The following is a 17428-nucleotide window of genomic DNA, read 5'->3' as shown; positions in this document are numbered from 1 at the left end:
TTATTTTTCAAAATTAACTGGCATTTCTACAGTAAATTTCTAGTCTAACTAACCACCTAAAGTGCTTTTAAGTGGAGCTTACTCTAATATTGATTTCAAACACATTATATTAAAAAAAAGTTGAACTTTATTAGAATATCTTCAAACATAGCCATGTAACATATTCCTGTACACCACTATCTTATTCACATCAGTAATAATCTCTAAATTAATTTTAATTAATGGTAGGGAAGAGTTGGGAACAAACGTAAGACACTATAGAAGCAAGAGGAGTAACTTTCACATTACTATAATTCATAGATACATTGTTCCCCAGTTCATTTCTGCTGGAGTCTATAAATTAAGAAAACAAAGGTAAGTCACAAAATACTTAAGTCTAATGGAATAATGAAAAGTGCAATTAATCCACACAATAGCAGAACAAAACACACTTTTCACTTAGTTAACGTATTTACACAATATTCTTGTATTTCAAGAAATGTAGTTTTTAATCAGCAAAGAAAAAATATATATCTTAAAGCTACATACAGTTAACGTAAAGAGGAATGTTAACAATGATCACAGATTTGTGGCCAGTTAGGATATTTTTGTTGTTGTTGTTGTTGGGTTGTTGTTTTTTTTTTTTTTGGACATGTGACAATGTTCTATTGAAGATATAGATCTACTAGATATAGATCAGCATGCAGATATCAAGTATTCCTTTTGTATAACTAAAATTACTTCAATCCTGCTTCTTCCCTCCTGTTGTCAGGACTCTAAAATGTCAAGTAATGACTTTCTTAAAGACAAGTAAAGATAGGAACAGCTCACTAGAAAACACATGGATCAAAACAGGGTTGCATGAAGAGTCAGTTTGTGATAAATATGGATCTTCCCATACAGGAACGTGCCAGAGTCCTAGCTTAAACATACAGACCAGACAGCATGAATTATGTCAGTTATCAGCACAAGAATGTTTCGATTTGGCTTTACTAAAAATGTCTAAATATACTTTTTGTACCACAATTTTCATTCAGCTGTGACAATTTAATTGTGAAGAAACTGAATGTGAAACTTTAAAAATAAAACATTATTATAATCACTAATGCATCAATTAAACTGCACTTCAGTCATATATTGAGTGCCCTTTACTCAGAGGTAAATCTGAAAAATCTGCCTTGGGTCCATTCATTTAGATCTATTGTTTTTGATGTAGCATTTTGTTGCTAATTTTAGGTAAAACTTTGAAATGTCAGATTTTGCGTTAAAAGTCAGTTGTTTAGATGAGCAAAAACAGCAAAAATGAAGATGCTTACAGTAAATAACTTGAAATATAAATACATTTTCTTACTGCTCACAATTAGATACAGTCTACTAACAATTTGAAGACATTGGGCTGCAAGAAAGCCTCTTCGTTTGTGACAGCAGGTGTTTCTGTTGTTTCAAGGTCACAAGTAGTTTTGTTTGTTTTGGGATTTTTTTTGTTGTTGTTAAGATTGGTTCATCCATGTAGTAAATCAGCAGGTCAAAATGAAACAACAACTTGGACTGTCAGTGTAGAACTGTTAAAACTGCTGCACTCATTTATAGGATTATAGTAGTTGTAGTAGCATTTTATTACCTGTGAAAAGGGTGCTTTAAGGCTACCAGGAAAGTCCTTGTGGGATTTAAGCCTTAGAAATTGCAACAATCTAACAAATACTGCCACTTCAATGGTTATGCGTGTGCAGGTGTAAAATGTTTCAGTGCACCAAGGGTAATACACCACATTACAGTTATTTTAAAGACATAAGGGATTAAGCCAAGTATACATGACAGCCGGCTTTGACTCTGTTATTTTGATTACAGGTAGAAACACTAATTTTAAATGTGGTTAGACAAACTGGTTGTTTGAAGCATATTGAGATTAATTACACTGATGAAATTTCCTTTACTGCCCACCAGTCAGTAAAAGGCCTTTAGGTGAGTTAATGAACACCTTCAGTCCAGTCAGAGGTTTGATTTTGACCTGATACATGCTGATTGTAGGTTTGCCGAAGTAAAAACGTTGACATCTGTGGGACCAGCTCCACAAATCCAAAATACCATGGTGTCTCCCAGCTCTTTGTTGTGGGAAAACTTCCATCAGCAACAAAGGGAGTACAGTTAAATTTCAGTCTCCTCAACGGTACTTTCCAACAGGCAGTACTTTCATACAGGTGAAGTTGTCGGGGTATTTTGACAGCACCACTGGGTTGCCATCAAGGCGGACCTCATTAAGACTTGGTCGTAGGTAATAGGTGTCATTGGACCTGCAGAAGGTGTCCACATTGACCTCAGTGATGTTGTTGTTCTGGAAGAAAATAAAATAATATTGGTAGAGTCTTTTTTTACACCTCACTTTTAATAAAAATTACAGGTTTTAAATTTAATCTAGAAAAGGGTTGTACCAACGGATATGGATCTTGGAGATCAACAATGGGTAGAGTGATTCCCAAAAGTAACTAATAAAGTCATGCTGTACTTTAATTTTGGCATTCTTACATATGACCAGTACTTGCAACAGAGATCAGTCTGGATGTGAATGTAGGGGTGACCACATTGATCTGTCATCATCTCAGAATGAGAGAAAACAGAAGGAGGGCATTCTAGTCTGACTTTAAATTTGTGTCTAATATAACTGGGGTTGCAGAGACGAGTTCATTCCAAAGCTTTTGAGTCACCGAGTGTGTGTGGATGAAAGGCAAATAAGCTCTTTTTACACATATTAAAAAACATAAAGGCTGATATTCATGTACTTAATGGTCACAAGTTATGACAGGCAACAAAGCTCTCCTGCTGAAATAGCACACATTCAGTCTTTTCATGATGGTAGACAGGGAATTAACTTCCCAGCAGTGTCTCTAAGCAAACCCATGCTCAGTTGTAGGCATGGACACAAACAGCTGCAGACACCACAGACAGTCTTTCCTTTCATAGCTCTTTGAAATTTACACACATGCATAGCAAGTGCATTGTGTGCATCTTGGCAGATGTTCCTGAGTGGGCACGAAAAATTGGTTGGCATGCATCTGCATGGAGCCTCGTGCATACTAGCAAATGCTGGAACTGCACCATTCCTTTAATCCATTTGGCAGTAGTGCTGTTGCATTTGGGCCACACAGTATGCGTTTTTACTGTGGAACTCAGTACAGTAGGCCCCTATGGAGAAGTTTATCAAACCCTACTCTAGAACACAAGTTGTGTACCAATTTGATGATGTCACTGGTGACCAAAATCAATGTATTTTTATATACAATGTTAATAAAACATAGAAACCTGAAGATGTAAGATCCGAACACTCTCTGGGATGTATGGAACAGCCTCCAGCATGTTGTCGGACAGGTACAGGTTAACCAGCTTGGTGAGTTTCTGTTGGAAACAAAAAAAGATTTGGAGAAAGAAAGTTGGACTGCCAAGACACATCAACTTTAGTAGTTAGTTGTACTAACACTGTGTTGAATTGATGGTGTACTGTATATAAAGATAATACCTTGTCATAATTCTCTGGTAACATTTTGAGAAATTCAAGCATTGATATTCATCTCACCTGGAAAGTATAGTATCTTGGAGCATTTATACAATTAGGTGGTTAACAAGATTATTTACCCTTTCAGGAGCATGCAAAATATTTGCGATCACTGCTAAGGACAGTTGACATGGCTCATTGTCAGTTTGTATGTTTTAGTAAAACTTTTTAGATTTTTTATCTCCAAATCAGTCACCAGAGTTGGTTGTTTGTTCGTAGAGGTCATGATGTACCTTGAAAGCATTAGCCTTCACTCCTTTGGTTTTGAGTTTGTTGTAGTTGGCATTGAAAGATGTGAGTTTGGCAGGGAGTGCAGGAAGTTTGACCAGCTGATTCTCAGCCAGAGACAATTCCTCCAGGAGGGTTAGCTTGGAGAAGGCTCCATCTTCAATCTCGGAGATCAAATTCCCTGTCAGGTCGATCCTCTTTAAAGTCACTGTTGATAGGTGAGGGTTTTAAAAAAAAAAAAAAGAAACAAAGAAGTTGTGCTACTTTCATCAATTACAGAAAAGTGAACATGCAGTTGATACATATGACTAAAAGCTAAGTCATACAGTACAAACAATGACTTATCATGTCCCTTGGTTAGTATAGATAATAGTTGACTGTTTACAATGAAGAAGATATCTGTGCTGCAAAGGGCAAGATATGCAAACTCTGACTTACAAGGTTGAAATTTTTGCACTAGATTAATAATTTTTCCTACTGGTGGGTGATGGGATCTTTTAAATCTCCTCTCCCAGGACCCCCAAAATTTCAAATCCTACTCTTATCAACAAAATCTTCATCCTTTGTCTTAACCATTTGTCCAAGTATGGGCACTGGAGTATGTCTCAGGAGAAGGCAAGAGGCAGGGTACACCCTGGGCAGTTGATCACAGGGGCAATACATAGAGACAGACTACCATAAATTTACACTAGGACTATTAGATTAACAGATGTTTACCCCATGGAGGTCAGACATTTAAATATCTGACTGTTGTGACACAAACAACGTAAAGAATTATTAAGAACAAGAAATTATAACTTAAGAAGTATGTCTTTGGCTTGTGGGGGAAACCAGAGCACTCAAATGAAACCCATACAAGCACAGAAAATACAGTGCCCCAGCACTTAACATAATATCCTGTTGTGAATCTGTGTCCAACAACTGACTACGTCCCATTAAAAAACAAATAAATAATTTTTTTTTTTTTTTAATTGCTGAATGTTAAGCAGAAACTTGAGTTTTGAACAGATGGATTAATCAACAAACTCTGGAGTAACCATGTTAAGACTTACCAATTTGAGCAAAGTCTTTGTTTTTGATCTTTCTTATTTTGTTGAAGCGTGCATACAGATAGGCTGTTTCTTTAGGTAGTGTGGGAATGGAGGTCATGTCTGGACTGACCTCCTCACAGTACACCGAGCCAGTCAGACACACACACAGCAGACAGGTGGGAAGGTCTGCAACACAAAGGCATCCATAAAAACCAAGGCGCCTTCAAAGTCCATATGGCCTTACTACATTTAAGCCATAAGTAATTGCTTTTTTTGCAACTAAGTGATCAATTTTAATGGTATTGTTTTTACCTAAGACAAAAAACGTCCAAACCTTTTCAGTTTCAGAACCCAAACAATTCTGTCAAACCATATATTTTTTACTTGTGTAGTCTATAATGTCTTAATTTCTTTTTTCTACTTTAACCAGTAACTCTGTTTATGAGGCAAGGTAGTAAATTCTTCCTTGCTGTGTTCAAAACACAGCACTGATACATCTATCTATCTATCTATCTATCTATCTATCTATCTATCTATCTATCTATCTATCTATCTATCTATCTATCTATCTATCTATCTATCTATCTATCTATCTATCTATCTATCTATCTATCTATCTATCTATCTATCTATCTATCTATCTATCTATCTATCTCTCTCTCTCTCTCTCTCTCTCTCTCTCTCTCTCTCTCTCTCTCTCTCTCTCTCTCTCTCTCTCTCTCTCTCTCTCTCTCTCTCTCTCTCTCTCTCTCTCTCTCTCTCTCTCTCTCTCTATCTATCTATCTATCTATCTATCTATCTCTCTATCTCTCTATCTCTCTAATATATACATATACATATATAAGAGAGAGAGAGTGCGTGATGGGATCTTTTAAATCTCCTCTCCCAGGACCCCCAAAATTTCAAATCCTACTTTATCAACAAAATCTTCATCCTTTGTCTTAACCATTTGTCCAAGTATGGGCACTGGAGTATGTCTCAGGAGAAGGCAAGAGGCAGGGTACACCCTGGGCAGTTGATCACAGGGGCAATACATAGAGACAGACTACCATAAATTTACACTAGGACTATTAGATTAACAGATGTTTACCCCATGGAGGTCAGACATTTAAATATCTGACTGTTGTGACACAAACAACGTAAAGAATTATTAAGAACAAGCAATTATAACTTAAGAAGTATGTCTTTGGCTTGTGGAGGAAACCAGAGCACTCAAATGAAACCCATACAAGCACAGAAAATACAGTGCCCCAGCACTCTCTCTCTCTCTCTCTCTTACACACACACACATATATATATATATATATATGAGAGAGAGAGAGATAATATCTTTTTTTTTGTATCTTCAGTTCCACGGTAAAGGCCTTTATTTAACCTTTATTTTTAAATGTACATTACAAATAAGTTTATCTGGGCTATACAGTTTCCATCAGTAGTCTTTAGTAGTACAAGTAGTAGTAGTAGTATTTAGCGTAGTTTATTGTAGTCACTAAAGTCTCTTTTCAATGTCAGTCCTTGGTAAACACAAGTAAGCAGCAATAATCTGTTAAGGCATTTAGTTTTATATTTAGTTTAGTTTTGTTTTCCCACAAGTGTAAATATGAAGCAGTGTCAGAAATTTAGGATATTCATCTCACAATGTGAGTGGTGTTTAAATTTTGTTCCAGGTGTCCTTTCAGGTTAGATGGACAACTTTGAACTTCTCTTACTATGCACAATAGGACTGCTGTTTTGGAGCCAAGGCCAAAGATACTGTTTTAATTCTTTTGTGTTCTTTCACATTCCAAAATCTCACAGTGTATACCCAACTTAATAGGTATTAAACCCTTACAAAAACCTAAGCTGTTTGAGATACTCAAAGGATTTATTGTTATGAACACTATGAATTGCATCAAGGTATTGTTATCCACCTCAGCATTATGGAGTTCCTTGCCAGCATGTGCTCGTGATTTCAAACAACCAAAGGCGAAAGCTTGAATGTTAACCCAGACAAAAGGACCTTGATCTGGTTCATACTCTTGGTGTAGTTCGTAATCTTGGTCCAAGGAATGTTCATTGTTCGTCGACTTTAACAATACTATGAAGGTCTAAGAAAGATCAAATCTGAGATGCATTTTCTTGTGTGTGACATTAGATGCAGGTAGAGTAGGTCTTTCTCTTACCAGCGGCATCTGCTTCCGCTGTAATTGGGTTGTCATCAGGTTCATCAGCAGGAGGCAGCGCCCTCTGCAGGAGAAAACATGGCCTGTTCATATAACGGCCAGATCATTGGCTAGAGCAAAACATCAACACTGCTAGGGTTAGGTCAGTTTGGAAAAATGCTTAAATATTACAGTATATCAAATTTGAGGTAGGAACCAAATAAATGTTATACAACACTGTAAAAGTATATGCATTGCCTTGTGCTTGGCTCAACTTGCAGCAGCTAGCTATAAGAGATTCATGAGCCTGAGCTTTTCATCAGCTGTTAGTTATACAGGGTCGCTGTGTACTTAACTTTGACATAATGAGACTGTAAACATTACAGCTGCCTGTTTTGGTAGGTTCATATTGCAAAAAGTGCAAGTAAGAAGATGAACCAGTATGTCTAGTTTCATTTACAGCTCTTTGAGGGTTTAGTAACACTGCAACACTGTAGATCAAGGAACCAGAAGCCAGAATTTTTCAACTCAGGCCAGTTATCATGGTCTACAGCAGGGGTGTCAAACTCAAATACACAGTGGGCCAAAACTCAAAACTGGAACAAAGTCGCGAGCTAACGTTAATATTCATTGAAATGTATTTAATCCTCCAGATATAAGAATGAATCTTTTCTTATGGACACAGTTCAACACCATAGTTAGCTGAGGCCAACAGGAATGTGGATATTGTGTTCTCCTTTTGCCTTTGTAGGTCTCCTTCAGGTAATCTGGCTACTCTCAGTCCAGACATTTACATGTAAGGTTAAATGGGGTAAACTGCCTGTGGATGTAAGACACATGAAGTGCTTAGAATAAAGCGCTGTATGCGTATATGGGTAAATGTAAGTTGTAGTGTAGAGAACTTTGAGCTGTCAGTAAGACAAGAAAAAAGCTATAGTAATTCCAGTCTGTTTGTGGGAATGTGGGGAATTTATTGTCCGAAGTTGCTGGCTCTGATGTATGCTACTGTTCATATATGGTCAGAACTTGTCTTCTGAAGTACTCCCAGTGACTGAGATAGTGACCAACCAGGGTTTGTGAACTGAAACCTGGGTAATATTGTAGTGCTGCAACTTGAAAACTAAAGAGAATTAGGTAGGTGGGTTTTGTGCATTCTTAAGGGCATTTCATGGTGCATGGAAACCACATATTGGACAAATCCCATGATAGAAAAAAATTATGTGAGGTTTTCAAAATGAAGAAACTCCTCTTTTTGGATTTTTGGAGATTTTCTATGTGAGCATGCTTATACTAAGAACACGACCGAAGATGGAGAACTATACAGTACCTATAAAGCACAAAACTCAAATTTAAGTTATATGGACCCATATGGCTACGCAGATGAAGAAACGATATGTTAGTTTTTAGCGTTAAAAAAAGTCTAGGTATGTTTTGAGATTTGAGGCAGTGGACCTACCCTAATTTAACATAAACATAAAAGGCAATTGGAAAACCACAAATCTGGAATAATTCAAAAGGTCTTTGGCCATTTGCTGTGTGATTGTTTGAAAGTGTCTTATAAGGTGATGGAACAAAGCAATATGCTGCTGGAGGTTACTGCAAAGAAAAAAAATATGCTAGCTTTCTTCATCTAGTTATACAACAAAAGAACTTGTGACATGGCTGACCGTTTTTAGTTTGAGTTATATTTCATTCTTCTAGCTGAGTGAAGACGAAGGTGCCTCAAAAAAGCATGTTTGCAAACATTAAGCATTAGAGAAGGAAACTAGAATACTGGTACATAACTCATAAACAAATAGCATCATTATTGAATAACCTTGAGCAAAATACGGGCTCTGTTCCTACTGCTGAGTCCCTAAACCAACTGACCTGGTCTCGAGCCAGTTGAAAGAAAGAAGAGCTTTGCACATTGTGGATTAAAAAGTTAACATAATAACCTTTTGGTAAATAGCTAATTGTAGCAGCACCAATAGGTATAAGGTCTGTCACTGAAAAATGAAAAGCAGCTGGTATTCAAACTGAAGTTATGGTTCCATAGCTGTATTGTGTTGTCACACTCCACATTTGTCTCACTCTCTCTCTCCCTGTGGATTGTTTGTGGGTTTTTCTCTTCCTTCAAGTGTTTTCTGAAGGAGAAATCAGACCAGATTTTGGTTTTATTCCATCCAAATATTTCTTAAGGGGGTTAGTGTGGTTAGAACAGGGTTAATGTGGTCGACCCAGGGTTGTGTTTTGGTAAGACTCCACAGAAATGGGTTGTGTATGTGTGTTGGAGCTGTGAGCTTAATGGATTATCTGTTAGAAGAGGAGGACAGTGAAATGAAGTGCTAACAGATGCTGCCATTACCAAGTAGCAGAAAGTGGATTATCAACTAAACCATGAAGTGGATTAATTATTGCTTGTGTAATGTAGTAGAATTAATTGATTTTGAATGTGCCCAGCTATTAAGCAAACCTTCTTTCTCCCTCTTTGTAAAGCATTGCTCAAATTGCTTTTTCATTTTTCCAACCTGCTCCCAATAAAGTTTTCTGGTTTTGTCTGGTTTCACTGCAGTCTTGAAACTATGCCTCTTATTCATTAAGAATAAGAATATTATCCTTGTGCCTTTGATTTACCTCAATATGCATGCCTGGTCATTATTGGAATTATTTATCTTTGGTGTGTCAAAATAACCACCTTTTGTCATTATTTAACACTGTGACAAATGTAAAAAATGATCTTCTAAGTTAATGCTGTCAAAACAAACTTTTTAATATCTTGATTAAAAAAAATGACAAAACTTTAACAAATTAAAAAAAGGCTAGAAAAATAAAAGAAAACACCAAAAATAGTAGATATAATCCCATAAATCCATCCCAAAGAAATAATAATACAAATAATAAAGTTCTCACCCTAGCCCTCCTTGATTTTAAATAGTCACTGAAGTATCCATTCAGTTGACTGCCAGCTAGAGATCCTGGTATCAGCTGTGAGTCGTGGTCGAAAGTCCTGGCTGAGGCTGCCACCAGCCATGGCACCAGCATACAGGTGAAAAAGAGCGTCTTCATGCTGTCCAAAACAGTGTGATGCAGACACACCAGCTCGCCTTAAAGTCTGAGTTTGGGTCAGCAGCTGCTTTTTGCCACAAGCCCCTGGTTGAATGTGTCAAATGACTCTATTTAAAGGCTGAACCAGTAGCTTTCAGCAGACTCTTAAAGCAGAGTTTATAGAGCGCAGCACTTAACCCTTTCCTGACCACCCACCATCCATCTGCTGAGAGACAGACTTGGACACAGACAGGATGTACAGTGAGAAGCGCACACACCAAAATGAGGCACATATGGAAAATGATGAGAAAGAATAAAGTGTCCATTTTTCTCCTAAATGTCCCTAAGTGTGTACAGGAAAAAAATATGCAGAGAAAGCAGAAAAACCGAAAGTTGACAACCAAAGTGTGAGTGTTTTTTGTCAGAAGGAATGTCTGTGGTCTCTGCCCAGCCACTCTGTAATGACTTATAATAACCAACCCATCTTTCATTAGGCTGGATCAGTGTTTTTCTTCTTCTCCTACTATGTTATTCTCTTAGCCGTTGGTCAGACAATTCATTTAACAGCCATCAAGTAAGCACTTCTTATAGGCTGGGATTTACCAATATTCATGTTTTCTTTCTGGACAGCTCTCTCAGTAACTAATGTTTCAGGCTGGAACTGCTTTTAGTTAGTCATATCATCATTTTAAAATTATTAACAAAAAATGATCTGCTCTCTGCTGATATGAAGCCATAACAATCATCTACACAGTTCTGTAGATAGAACTTACTTTTTTAATTAATGATGATTAGGGGCTGCCGAGGGACGTAACAGTCTTCTTTAAGATTCACATTAAATTTTTGGAAGAATGCTGCTTGATTCAAGCAGCCATTGCAAGTGATAGTCATGGCACTCAGTCTTGAATTAAAATCTGTGGCAGATTATGATGATGATGATGATGATGGGAAACCGTCAATGGTGGAAAAAAAGATTTTTAAAGCCTTATTAAGTCAGCAAATTATAAGTGGCTTTTGGCAGATTTGACTGATAATTCTATACATGCAGTCCTTATGTCTCCATGACCACTGAAATTAAAGGTCATTTATGTCATTCTTTAAATTAACTACCAAAATGAGTGCCCAGAGACTTGCTTCTCAAAGGACTTTAAGCATCTGCTCAGTGTTTTTTGTATTTAATTTTTTCCCCCTCTAGCATTATTGTATAATACCTAAAAGCAAATATTGGTTTACTTAAGGACTGTCTTGTCAGATCCCGTTAAGGATGTCCTGTGGGCACCTTACCCACTTTTAATCTTGTATAAGTTAGGGTGTAATGATTATTCAAATTCATGGTTCGCTTCATGCCCTAGTTGGGCCACAATTTTGGCTTTTGATGTTTCGGTCACTGTTTAAAACTTAAACTGTAATACTTATAGTGAAACCATATGACATTTGTGTGTGACATTTCCACATGTGACATTTCCAGTTGCCTGAAGCTACTGTAGAGGCTCATAGTCTAACATGTTACTGATACACTTTATGATGATTTTTTTTTTTTTACCTTCATTTGTTATCCTGTTTGTGAAATTACGGGAGTAATATCTGAGAAGCAATTCTTTACTTTGGATATGATGTAGCATAAACAGCTGTGCACAGACTGTCTTCATCTCCCTTGAAGTCATTGTGCGTTTTTCATAGACTTGACTTATTGTAGAATCATTCAAGATGGTAAGCATACTAGCCTTTGATGTTATTTTATGAAGTTTTAAAGCAGTGCAAGTGTTAAAAAAGTGTTCTGTCAGAACCACTGTCCTACTGTTGCTGACCAAAGGCGCTTTATCAGTTAAACTGAGGACTCGTGACTGGGTGAGCCTGAGCCCAGGACAGTCCCTCCAGCAGGAGCATTTGGTTTCTTTATTTCTTCCTTCCTGATGTTGGGGTGTCTTGAATGAAAATGTTGTTCAAATGTTCAAATGCTTCTCTTCTTTGAACGTTTTAGTTTGAGTCCTGCTTTCTGATGTGTAAGATTTGTGTTGGGACTTCTCATTTATATAGTTTTTGGTTGCATTTAGGTCTTAAGTTCTTGGGTACATATGTTCAAAAGTGGTGTGGGAGGACACTAGATATTATTTGTATAAAAAATTATAATATTTTTATGGTGCCTAAATGGCATTGAGGCATTTAGAGGCATTTCATTCAACAATTTAAATCACAGGCTGACTGACCAGTAGATTAAACAGACTGTTATAGCAAGGAATCATTTGTATCAAAGGTAAAGTAAAACTTCTGGTCTTGCAAGCAGTTTCCTGTAAAGACAGTCCAATACAAACCTTACCATGCAACTGTAAACAATAAAATGCTTGCAATTGATGATTAAATTTCTTGTATTTTTGCCTTAAAACCCAGTATGATTTGTATAAGTTAACTGCAGTCCATCCAAATGCATGTAATAGGTAAGCTTAGGTATGACATCAGATTTGATGTATTTGGATATTAGCTGTTGGATGGTTAATAGAGTAACATCATAGCAGCAGTCACATTTTACTTGGTCGCAAGACCATTACAACAGCTGACTTTGAACCTCTCTCACTGTTATCGATATGTTTCCCTTACATTGGTCATGCTGACATAAGAACAGCCTAATGTCACACAGAGTTCAGTTTTAGCCCTCTTGAAGACCGTATTCAGAGCAGTCTGTTGCCTGACATAACTGGGGGGGAGGGTGTGAACCATGTTTAAGGCCAAAGCACTTTGCTGTAAGACAATAAATTGACACAGGTTTAGAGTTGGTGCCTCAAGTTAAGGAGTTCAAGTATGCAAATTAATTATTTATCATTTAAAATTTTTGCCAAGCAGTAAAACTTAAGGCAAAATGTGAATGTGTTCTTGTTTTCTGGTTGATGAGAGAAAAGTGGGCACAGCAAATGCTAACATAAAACAAGGATCTATACACTCAGCATACTGGTCATATCTCAGCTGTTCATCATTTTAATCAATACACCTCTTTATTTTAGCATCGGTCGGACCTCCACAGGCTTGTGTTTTAAAAGTGTAATAAAGTACTTAATTGGCAATAAGACATCAATAAATAACAGCTAATATGGTAAACATGAAAAATGTCACAAATAAATTAAAAGCAGAATTGCTGGGAAATGAACAAAAAAGGAAAAACCTATGGGAGTATTTTCCAAAGCAGAAAGGCCAAGAGATTCTTAGTAATAAAACCAGAGAGACTCTCAGGCTATTTAACAGCTGTTGAGGTCCAGCTGTTCTTGTCAGAGAAATCACAGAAATGTTGGACTTGTCCAGAGCAGTTCTTAAGAAATTTATTTTGTGTGTGTCTGTGTGTTTTTCATAAAAAAAATTGAAATTAAAATGCTCTATAAAAGGCAGTACTTCTCTATAAACAAGTAAAGCTGAAGAGAAATGACTGAAGTGTAAGAGGAAAATGGTTAAATAGGAAACATCTGACCATCTCAGCCTTCAAGAGTAGAGAAAAAAGAAGGGGGCCCAGATATAAACATCCAAGGAACATGAGCCCAGACTGTTACAGGTGTGTTAGCAATTATGAACACCTTTAAACTTTTATGACTCTGGGAAGAGGGCCAGCAACTAGAGAATGTTTTTACTGTCACTAATTTTCTATACCACAGTTGGGCTGTCAGGGTGTTTCACTGGTATTTCACTCCACAACAAAGGAAGTCACTGGGGAAAGCCACCCACAATAACACACTAAACGCACATTATTCCCGCCGTGTTGGGAATGTTCCTGTCACGCTCAATCTGTTTGTGAACATGAATAAACCTTTTTAAAGCCATTGAATTCTTGTGTACCACTGCAGAAACACGAACACAGAAAATAATTCCTGTGTTGATTGACCTGGTGGATGACTAAATGAAAGCGAAAGGGTTGTAAACTCAGCCTTGAGAGTTGGACAAGAGAGAAAGATTTTATTCTCTTAACTAGCAACACCATTTTTTTGAGACTGTACTGGACTTGGTCTAAGTGTCTGAAATCAAATTTAACAACAGTCACCCAGTCATGTTCTGTGCACGCTAAAGACGCCCAGTGGGGTTTTCTTGTAAACAGCCAAAGATGTTTACATCCAACATTTCTCAGAACATGTGGGGTGTATCTTCTGAGGTTTACCTAACATATTGAAAACATTTACTTCCTCATAAAACTCTGGGAAAGCAAATTTTTTAAATGGTTTGCATCGTTCACGTATGCAGCTAAATTCCCTATACTTTTGCTTACTCTTCTGAAAGCTCTCTCCATTTTTGTTCTGTCTCTATAAAACAGCTGGATTTGAATCAATTCAAATTCAAGCCAATATGTTCTGTGATCTGCTGCCATGGTTATTAGGATGGTAAATAGTTTTCCAGCTGAGAGCAAAATCTTCTAAATGCAACCACAAATATGCCTATTTGATACCTTTTTAGATCGCCGTGCAACCTTTAATTATAACAGTAGTAGTATATTAAGGCATTCTTGAATGCTGAAATGAATGGCACTGTTGCTAGGTGCAACTCTTTGTTAAATGGTAGTTGGAGCAGGATGAGTATTATGCTGCATACAATCCAGTACAGACCATACAAATTTTTTTTTTCTGTTTTAATAATTTATTAATTTGTATAATTCACATAACAATTTAATAGTCCCCCCCTTTTTTAAAAAATCACTTTTCCAGCTTGTCCCCCCCCCCCCCCCCCCGTTTCAGGCTGCTGTCTTCTGCCAGCTGTGGTCAATGTGACGGTGAGCTGAGTTTTAGGGTGTCAGGTGTAAGTGAGCGATAAGTAATGGCAGGCTGAGGCCAACCCAGTCAAAACAATACGCATGAGTAAATGTACTCTACACACAGACGCCCATTTCACTGAAGAGTATCTTTCGACACGGTGGACCACCTGGCTAGGCATTATGTAGCCTTGGTCTGCATGGGTCTGGCTGACTATTGACATGGTGTATTAACCCACCACTAAGATCCATGTGCTGTGGTAGTGACATAGCCACCTGCTAGCTCTGGGCTGCCGCCAGCAACTGGAAAACTGACAGTGAGGCTTTTTATTTTAGCTCTGAGACTTCTTACGTAACAAATGTTTCATGTTTTGCAAGTTAATAATTAACACAAATATACTACTTGAGTTTTCTAATTAGGCTTCTTGTCAAACTAAATAAAGATGAATCAAACTAACGTTCAGAAAATTCTCAGCCCACTCTACATCTCTACAGAGCATTTTACCTTTATATACTATATAGTTGTGATTTTACACATCTACTGATGGTTCATTCAGCTAGTGATATTATTAATAATTAATCAGAACAGTGTCTGAGATATGCATGAGTCTGTATGAGCTTATAGCATCACAACATTCCTTATGTTACCTCAAAATAATCCCAAAGAAGTTATATAGATTTACAATTTAGGAATACAAGATCAGCACTTCTGTCTTACCAGCCTTTAGTTGTACTGTGAATGTGCTACTTGTTGGTTGGAAGTAAGATTTTCTATAAAAACAGGAAGACTAGTGCTCATGCCTCAGAAGACAAACTCAAAAAATAAATGTGTATAAAATATTGATCACGATAGTACACATGTACTGGTCACAAACAGTCAATTAACATGCTCTAATGATGATTAGATATCATGCCAAGATAGTATATAATGTCTGAGCATAAATTTCCAGGACTTTGTCCATAAATATTTATGCTCTCTCCCCCTTCAAGAGCATCTTCTAGTACAATTTTCACCCTCTTACAGAACAGCTGCTATATTCAGATAGCTTTACTTTGCCTTATGAGATTAAACTTAAACTTGTGTAGAGAGCATTATCTGCTGCTAAAATGACCAACTGCTAGGTGTACTGGCTACAACCCAAAGACTAAAAAGGTATTTTCAGTTTAACTTGAAAGTGATATATCGGTCAGTTGAGTGATGAGACAAAGGCTGGCATTTTAATTATTTTTCTTGTACTTTGACTGTGAATTTGTCCCAAAAAGTAGAACTGTCATCATGGAGTCCTGAGTTATCTTAGAGAGAAGATTTATTGGAAACGACCTGAATTCTGATGCAATAAATCATGTGCTGCCATATTTAAATTTTAGTTCCCCCAAACTGGATAGATGGATGGAAGGACTGACCAATTTACTGACGCTTCAAGATATTGCTAATACTTCATATTTTTCTATGAAGGATGGTCAGTTTTGATTTTCTCACTCGTATATTTGATTGTGTAGTGCAGGGGTCAGCAACCCTGGGCACGCGTGCCACAGCTGGCACATGAAGGGTTAACTGATGGCACGACCATAGCTGGACTGGCCATTGGGCATACCGGTGATGGTGATTTTTCGTTTTCATGGGCCAATGTTTTTGTTGTTGTTGTTTTTGTAATGTATAAACAATGAAAGGTGGTGGATTGTCCAGATGCTGGCCGTTGTGTAAAAAATTGATGGTGGCTGTGGCGGAGCTTTCACAGAGGCCAGCAGGTGGATGAGGGAAAGGGGAGGCAGGAGGAGGAGCGACCCGAGGCGGCCACCGGTCCGAGTGTCAGGTGAACTTCAGGTAAGAAGTTATGACCTGCAGTTTAATTTAAGTGGAGTTTATTTTCGATGTGTTGACTTTTTACAGTCAGTTAAAACAACTCGTACTGCGTTCTAGCTGGCATGACAGTGTTTCTATACAGCCAACGGCTGGGCGGGTGCTATAATGTTACTGATAGTGAACTTTATTTCATTCATAAGGTTAGTTAGTAGAGTTGCCGACCATCCGGTAAAAAATGGAATCGTCCCGTATTCAGAGAAAATATTACGCATTTCGTATTGAGCTGAAAAGGAACACAGTTTGTCCCGTACTTCATCTAGAATGGAAAAAGACACAAAGCTGGACTTATTCTGCATCTTTACGCTGCACAGCTACCTCTTCTTCTCTCATTCTCTCCCCCTCCCTCTCTTGTTGCTACTTCAATCATGAAACTGATCAATGATCAGCTGATCGGCTTTTCTGACGCAAGTCCCGTCTCTCTTGTTTGTTTATCGCCCACTTTGCACCAGAAACAACAACAGCACGTTTAATCTTGATCAGCTGTTGTTAGAATTTATTTAATATTAATTTCTAGTATCAGCTGATGTTTGCTGGAGCCACAGCTGTAAGCTGCTGGCCATGATATAGGTTTGGATATGTGGTGAGAGGGAAACAGAGATGTCCGTACTGAATTATCAGAGCTGAACAGGTGATGGGGAAACAGGTTTACCTTTTAGATGACATGCATGAGTTGAAGGGAAGTCATATACTGTTTCTGAGAGACAAATAACACCAGGATCCTTTTTTATGTAGCTGACTTCTGGTAACTGTGCAAGGGTGGGTCTAGCAAAGTTTTGCCAGAGGGGCAGGTAGGGCATTAACAGGAAAAGGGGGGCACAAAGAAATACCTTTCTTTCTTATTCTCATTTAAAATGTTTTGCTTTTAATAAATAATTATGTTAATCTTACAACCAA

General features: G+C 37.5%; 2 protein-coding genes across 4 annotated transcripts in view; one reads left to right on the top strand and one right to left on the bottom strand.

Moving 5' to 3' along the window:
• cenpp (centromere protein P) overlaps positions 1–17428 on the top strand; it is a 110461-nt gene that overhangs the window by 15263 nt on the left and 77770 nt on the right. The gene's annotated exons all lie outside the window — the stretch shown is intronic.
• Positions 105–10105, bottom strand: ogna (osteoglycin, paralog a). Its single transcript, XM_085457310.1, has 6 exons — positions 9819–10105; positions 6948–7011; positions 4807–4971; positions 3760–3962; positions 3277–3369; positions 105–2311 (listed from the first exon to the last, which is right to left on the bottom strand). The coding sequence occupies exons 1-6, from the start codon at positions 9972–9974 to the stop codon at positions 2141–2143; spliced, it is 852 nt and encodes a 283-aa protein (XP_085313436.1). The 5' UTR covers positions 9975–10105; the 3' UTR covers positions 105–2140.

This window comes from Copadichromis virginalis, linkage group LG5 (genome assembly GCF_057382275.1).
Source record: "Copadichromis virginalis isolate Kocher_CV1m ecotype Utaka linkage group LG5, C_Virginalis_male_GT1.1, whole genome shotgun sequence".
Classification (NCBI taxonomy): domain Eukaryota; kingdom Metazoa; phylum Chordata; class Actinopteri; order Cichliformes; family Cichlidae; genus Copadichromis; species Copadichromis virginalis.
This window is presented reverse-complemented; position numbering and strand designations above follow the sequence as displayed.